The sequence below is a fragment of the Pseudophryne corroboree genome, chromosome 6 (genome assembly GCF_028390025.1).
Source record: "Pseudophryne corroboree isolate aPseCor3 chromosome 6, aPseCor3.hap2, whole genome shotgun sequence".
NCBI classification, from domain to species: domain Eukaryota; kingdom Metazoa; phylum Chordata; class Amphibia; order Anura; family Myobatrachidae; genus Pseudophryne; species Pseudophryne corroboree.
In genome coordinates, this window is record NC_086449.1 from 269,825,315 (window position 1) to 269,832,600 (window position 7,286).

Genomic DNA, 7,286 nt, shown 5'->3' on the forward strand with positions numbered 1-7,286 from the left:
TGAAGGCCCATTCCACTAGGAAGGTGGGCTCATCCTGGGCGGCTGCCCGGGGGGTCGCGGCATTGCAACTTTGCCGAGCAGCTACTTGGTCGGGGTCAAACACATTTGCAAAATTGAATTCCCCCCTATGTATCTGCATTCTTATGTTTTTAAAAGTTGTTGTATATGTCCTGTTGATTAACGTAAAAACATTTGAGAGCAGATGATCCACACATCCCATCCAGGTGACCCATTTAAATTTATTGAAAGTCGCAGACCTGTTTTGAGCCTTAGTTTTTTTATATGTTGGATAGTGTTATGTCTATTCCAATCATGTTTGAATTAACTGACCATCTTAGCCCCTACACCTCTGCTGGTGGGCTATTCCATCTATTCACTGAAATGTTATTTTGTTTTGTTTTCATATTTCCCCTAAACCTTCTAAACATACTCTCCATAGTACATGTCCTGTATTTTAATAATCCCCTTCCTCTGTAGATGATCTTCCGTCCTGTATCTTCCTATGAAACCCATAAGATACTTAACAGCCCATCTTATATCCCTCCTCTAACGTCTCTTACTGTGTATACATATTAATTTCCTTTGTTCTGCTGGTAGCATTGGGTTTGTGGAAAGTGTAAAAAAAAATTTTATTGTCCTTTCTTTGCACAATATCTTCTTGCTTTTCTGGAGGTACAGTATACAGCCATATATATTTGAGTTGCAGGAACTTGTGCGATTCTGGAGACTTAGCCCCTAGATGTAAAACAACTTAAAAGGCAAAACAATGCTGATTTCACCTTTTAAATTATTGCTGCTTTATTTTAGAGAATAAATTGTGAATCCCAAAACTTTCTGCAGCTCACAGGGCCAATAGGCCATGACTTCCAGAACTGAACATAGTACTCAACTGTTTTACCATGCGTGCGTGCCATCACCACCTAGAATCTGACTGGTCTTCCCCATTGCTTTTCTACATTGAGCGGCCTGACGTACAGTAGTGACCCCTCTCTTCTTCCCAGCAGTTGTTCTCTGAGAACCCTGTCTTCTCTTTCTTCCCTTCCTTTTACATTGGGTTGGTTTGCCAGGGTAAGGTATCACACCATCCATAGAGAGTGTCATCTTGTGGTGATATTATCATGATATATGGTAAATACTTTCAAACCATTTTGAATCAGTCCTATGAAAGATGTATGTATTCCTTATTTAGAGTAAGGCATCTGAGGTGTACTGTGGTTGTGTTGCAGATTGGCCTGGACACCAGCTACTGGACAGCTATTAACCATTTCTTCATCTGGGGCAGCCTGGCTGTGTACTTTTCTATCTTATTTGCCATGCACGGAGATGGGATTTTTAATATATTCCCCAGTCATTTCCCTTTTGTAGGTAAGTTGAGTTGCTGGATTTACAGTGCAGATACAGTAACTTTTAAATGAACATTTACAAGATGCCGGTTAGCTGTTCTATACATAAATATCTTGTTTCCTAAATTCCATTAATTGTGTTAGTTTCGCTACAGAGTAACACCGAATGTAAGATTAGTGGAGGGAGTTGCTTCAATAGCTTATAGGTGTCTTTGTTGCACTTTCTGACTAAATGCAATGACACCTGCAGATGATGAAATGATTAAATGGTATTTTGTAGTTTTGCTTTAGAAGGATGAATGTCACACCGATACTAGTACCACTACTCAGTGAGAAGATGCAAGAGGATAGCAAATTGTACAGGAGCCGTGGGGGGTAAATTTACTAAGATGGGAGTTCTATTTAAGATGGTATGTTGCCCATAGCAACCAATCAGATTCCAGATATTATTTTCTAGAAGGTGCTAGATAAATGAGAAGTAGAATCTGATTGGTTGCTATGGGCAACATCACATCTTAAATAGAACTCTCATCTTAGTAAATTTACCCCGTGGTCTCTCTAGTTACTTGGTTACTTACAATGACACAGTGAAAAAATCGAATTGGTATAGAACGAATGACATGCAGATATTATGGGGCCTCTAAACCCTGAAAATTTCTACTTCTAAACAATAATGATAAATGTCTAAAACCTTCTAAATCATGGATCTCTTAATATGCTTAACATATTATATATGTTTAGTAACTACTACTAACTCTTATAGCCACATACCACTATTCAGATTACATTTCACATTCTCTTTAAAAATGTGTTTCAATCATTATATCCTCTTCCATCTTTCTTGATTGCAGTACAGTCCCCTCTCCTCATCCCTCGCACCCTTATACACAGGCCTGGTCAATGCTAGATCAAGACGTGGATCCCTTACAAAAGACAGTGTCCATTAACAAACATACAAGTCAGTCATGTGGACAGTTACGTCTTACCATTCATGGTATTTAGCTAATTGTGTGAATGTAAAGCAGTACAGACCATGATATTCCTCTTAAGCTTAATGTTATGCACATAAAATACACATCTGCCTTTACCCATGATGTAAATCCATTATTATTTTTTTATTGAACAGGAAATGCCAGAAATTCTCTAAGCCAGAAAAGCGTTTGGCTTGTAATATTCCTGACCACTGTGATTTGTGTCATGCCCGTACTGACTTTCCGTTTCCTGAAGGTGGATCTAACGCCAACACTAAGTGATAAGGTATTGAATGGGAGATGTGTTCTATCTATATCCCACCCTTAGGTCCCTGTTGACTTTTCTTCAGATTATTAACAAACCTGAGCAAAGTTTGCATTTATCTGACAGGATTTCTTATATATGTATAGTGAGTAGAGGTATGAGCAGGTATGTTGTGCTGCATGCCTAGAAAGGAACTATAACGGTATGAAAGTGCTCATTGGATCTCAAGGATTGTACCATATTTCTCCAAATCTCATTATTCATTTATTAACATTAGTGTTAAAACTACTGAAGTTATAGGTTCTTTTATGCTTCAGACATGCTCTCCATCATCTGATGACTAATTAATTGGCCTCATACAACTTTTACTAAGAATTATTTGCTGCATCTCTCTGGCTACTGTCTATTAATATCATGAGCCAAGAGCAGCTTGCCATGTTTGCCATGAGATACACAATTGTGTCTGAAAGGAAGCTTTGTGGCCAAGTGAAGAGCAAGAAACATGTTTAACTTTGATGACCTATATACGTGGCAGAAACAGGGAATGAAGCCAGATATAGAGAGCTAAGTAGTTCTTAAAAGTTGTAAGAGAAATATATACCAGCCAAATAGTGAAAGTCACCTGAGGTGGATAATCCCATTACTTCCAGTGAACTTTTTGTAGATGTGGCCAAAATGTAACCTGTTCTGTTGGTTGGTTTCAGGTACGATACTTGCAGCAGGCTAAGAAGAGACGGAAACCATTGGCAAACCACATGCGTAGGGTGCACAGAACTAGCTCGAGGAGATCTGGTTATGCCTTTGCTCATCAAGAAGGATATGGTGAACTCATTACATCTGGAAAAAACATGCGTTTCAATGACCCACAGGCATCATCAGGCGTGTCAAAAACTATGCTGAGCAGTACAAGCTGGATAGAGAATCTACGGAAGAAAACAGCAGAAAATTTTAATAGTTTCAGCAGTGACAAAACTTCAAAATTATGAAATACGTAACCATAGTTGGGGCAATTGAGTTTTTTGGGTTTTTTTTTTTCAATTTTAGTTTATTTTCCTTCAGTTGCCATATGTTTTTTTCATTGTGTCTTTTTAAAAACCAAAGGGAGATAACCTACATCTCCTAATGCTGGTCTACATTACGGGCTGTCTTAGCACGCAACATTGGCCATTGGACTATGGAAATGCCATTCTGGAAAACGTTCCTTGGCAAATCCCCATTCTGTTCCAAACACTGCTGGAGAGTCACTGTAACTGAACAGCTGTGAACGTCCATACTGTGATCTAGAACACAGCACTGTAGTCATTTTCTGACCAGCAACTCTTTATAAATGTCACAGGCATTTGCTTCTAACCAATACCGCACAATGTGCTGGAATGTTTTTAGGTCTTTAAATGTTCATTAATAGTAAACAAAGTTTTAGCTTGACCATTTATAGTGTCAAATCCAATGTTATACTGTTATTCCATATGTACAGCATATTCAATGCAAAGTATGTTTTTTTTTTAGTTCCAAAATGATTTTCTATTTAATTCCCTTGAAGCAGGGTAATAGTCATCTGTGCACAACAATGCTGCTATTCATGGTCGTCGGAGAATAACTTCTCTGCCTGGAAATTGATCGCTCTATTTACAGCTGTCACTGGCGTTCATTTCGGGATTTGAGAGTTAAAACTACAACAGAAGATTTATGTATTTTTTTTCTACTCCTCTCTATCCTAACTTACTGCCTGTCATGTTGATTTGTATAGTAGATGTCCCATTAGAGAGCAATATATAACTTTGACATAGCCAGTGTTTAGTGTGTGTAATAATACAGAATATACGGTTAAGATTTGTTCCATGTGGGACTTACAACATTCCTTCCAATACAAGATGAATGTCTGTTACATTGCTGCATTTCCAGCATTATGAATGTGAGAACAGGTGTTGTCAATCAGGTGATTAGTGGCCCAGTTCCAAATATTGTTCTAAATAAGAGTCTTAGTGGCCAGCGATGATTGGAATTGGGGAAATTAAACATCTTCAAAATGCCCGATTGGGATTTTTAAAAACATTTAATATTCCCGATTACCAAACCCGGTTGTCGGAGGATCGGTAAATTGCAGCAATTAACTGCTGATGTATGGTGCCATTAGTGAGAGAAAAAGTGGAGAAGTTGCCGTCATCTTGTAGCCGGTGCTACATACATGATAGCTAAAAGTTTATTGATTGCAATGGGCAACTTCTCCACTTTAGCTGTCTCTGAGGTTTCATACTTCTCCCCCAATCTAAAATCGATGCAGTAATAGAACCATATAGAAAATGGAAGCAGTAATAAAACCATATAGAGTGGTCCTTTCAATCAGTTATCGCCTGATAAGATCACTTTAATTTTGTAAAGATGTTATTTTTTATTAGAATGGAAATATTATATTGCTGACTTACCTGCAAGGAAGACAGATAATTACTCAGGGGGACAACCATTCATACAATGCTTGCGGCTGTCTAGGAACACACATCATTGGTGTTAAAAGTGAAATGATAAATCCATTTGTGCAAGAGTGGAGTATATTGTGCTGCAGACAGTATCACCAGCCCTACAGGAAGGCATTATCACAATTCACTATAAAGCACTAAAAAAGTTTTTCAGCATGGTTTGGGATTCTTTAGACTTGATGGAATACATTCAGTGTGACTGAAATATCACAAATCCAGAACAATACTGGAATTTATAGCTATGATGCTATAATATTGGTTAGATTGTCTCAATGGTCTGACCAAGCAACATTTGAGCTCGCCATCAGTAGTTGACATAACTGAAATGGACTGAACCTGGGTAATTAAGTTATTTTTTTCTTACATATAGTATATTTTACAATGCTACTGCAGTAGCAGCAACAACAACTAAAACAGTGTATGTATTATGCCTACCCAGAACTCCATGTAATAATGACAATCTGTTTTGCTTCTGTCTGCCTGCTTTTTGTACCTTTCCACTAGGAGATCCCACAGTAGAGGTGCATGAGACAAGTGTGCGATGAGGAATAACGCAATTTGCCCCATCCCGCGCAGCAATGAGATATGCACAGCAAAGGGTGGGGTATTATGTTGCTTTTGGCATCGTATTGCTCAGTCAAGGCTCCACCAACTTTAGAAGAAAGTGAAACGGAATCTGGGAGGGTGACCAACTGTGCAATAAGGACCCCCCATGTCCTGGGCGTCTGCTTGGCATTCCAGTAGAGTAGGCAATATGACTTATCAATACAAGCACACCTAAGCTGTTCATGTAGGCGGTGGGCAACTACAGAAAAAGTGTACATGCACTTTGTCCATCATTCTTCCTAACTTGATTACCCTGCTACTGGTGGACCATAGAGATGTGCAGCCATCAGTAACAGTTACCCCACTGTGCAGCACTATTAGAGGTGTTTGCTCTCATTTTGTTCCCTCTGAAAAATCATATAAAGTTGCTTCAACCACCGCATGCAGCCATCCACAATTATTTTCTATTGCATGTTGTAGCTGCAACAAACAGGTATTTCTATCTGTTTTGTTTTAGTGAAGACAGCGGCACCTAAAGTAGGAGTAGGTCCAACTAGAAGGTGCAGTTTTGCACCTTGTTAAAACCTTGTTGCACTGCACAGGGGAGGGAATGTAAAATGTATGGACAGATCTTGACGCCCAGATTCAGAGATGGCCGCTAAATGCACAGTACCTGTGTCTTTTTTGTGCATTGGTGTGATTCGCTGCTGTATCCGTAGACGCAGCATCAGATCATCTGTGTGATCCACAGGTTACTCAGGATGGCCGTGTTATTCACGATTCTGGAGCCAGATGCCAGGCTGCATAAACAAAGTTGGATAACAATAGTTTGGTTTTACAGATTTTCTCCTCACAGTAGAGGCAGCAATGGCTGTGCTGAGACTATACATTCACTACTTGCTATCAGTACAGAGGCACAAGGCACAATTTCATCAGTTCTTAGTAAATGATAGTGTAATATTGGTTCAGCCAACAAAATGGCTGGCTCAACTATTTGTTATGGGTCCAACTTTAACAGTTTCAGTCTTATATTTGATTTTATTTAGTGCAAGTATTGTTTAATTCCTAGCATTATTATTGATCAATATACCTGGAGGTGTCTTGTGTCTTTAATGTCCAGTGCTATTCAATTACAAGCCCATTTGCTTGCGCTGTAAGATTGCGACTAACATGAGTAAACACATAGATTCTGGGTTAAGTGCAGAAAGCCCTACGTAAATTCAGGCTGTGGCTTACCGTGATCTGCAATTGAATAGCCTCTGGCACTTAACCCAGCAGCTACAAGGCTGCGGTATGCACAGTGAGTAACTGAGTCTGGCTCTTAACATGCAACAGAGAAGTTGTGCTGGCTATATGGCTGCAAAGCTCTTTATACAAAGAATATCGGGGGGGGGGGGTAATTCAGAGTTGATCACAGCAGCAAATTTGTTAGCAGTTGGGTAAAACCATGTGCACTGCACGGGTGGGGAGCAGATATAACATGTGCAGAGAGAGTTAGATTTGGGTGGGGTGTGTTCAACTGAAATCTAAATTGCAGTGTAAAAATAAAGCAGCCAGTATTTACTCTGCACAGAAACAAAATAACCCCCCCCCTCCCAATCTAACTCTCTCTGCAAATGTTATATCTGCCCAACCTGCAGTGCACATGGTTTTGCTCAACTGCTAACAAATTTGCTGCTGCGATCAA

The 7,286-nt window shown here is 39.4% G+C and overlaps 1 protein-coding gene across 3 annotated transcripts in view; it reads left to right on the forward strand.

The window, feature by feature from the left end:
- Nucleotides 1-6,996, forward strand: part of ATP8B4 (ATPase phospholipid transporting 8B4 (putative)) — a 498,700-nt gene extending 491,704 nt beyond the window's left edge. For all 3 annotated transcript variants that reach the window (XM_063926015.1, XM_063926016.1, XM_063926013.1), the window contains 3 exons: nucleotides 1,227-1,365; nucleotides 2,470-2,600; nucleotides 3,284-6,996. In XM_063926015.1, the coding sequence (XP_063782085.1) occupies nucleotides 1,227-1,365; nucleotides 2,470-2,600; nucleotides 3,284-3,565 (552 nt within the window). In that variant the 3' untranslated portion in view covers nucleotides 3,566-6,996. The remainder of the gene's footprint in view (nucleotides 1-1,226; nucleotides 1,366-2,469; nucleotides 2,601-3,283) is intronic.
- The last annotated feature ends 290 nt before the right edge of the window (nucleotides 6,997-7,286 follow it).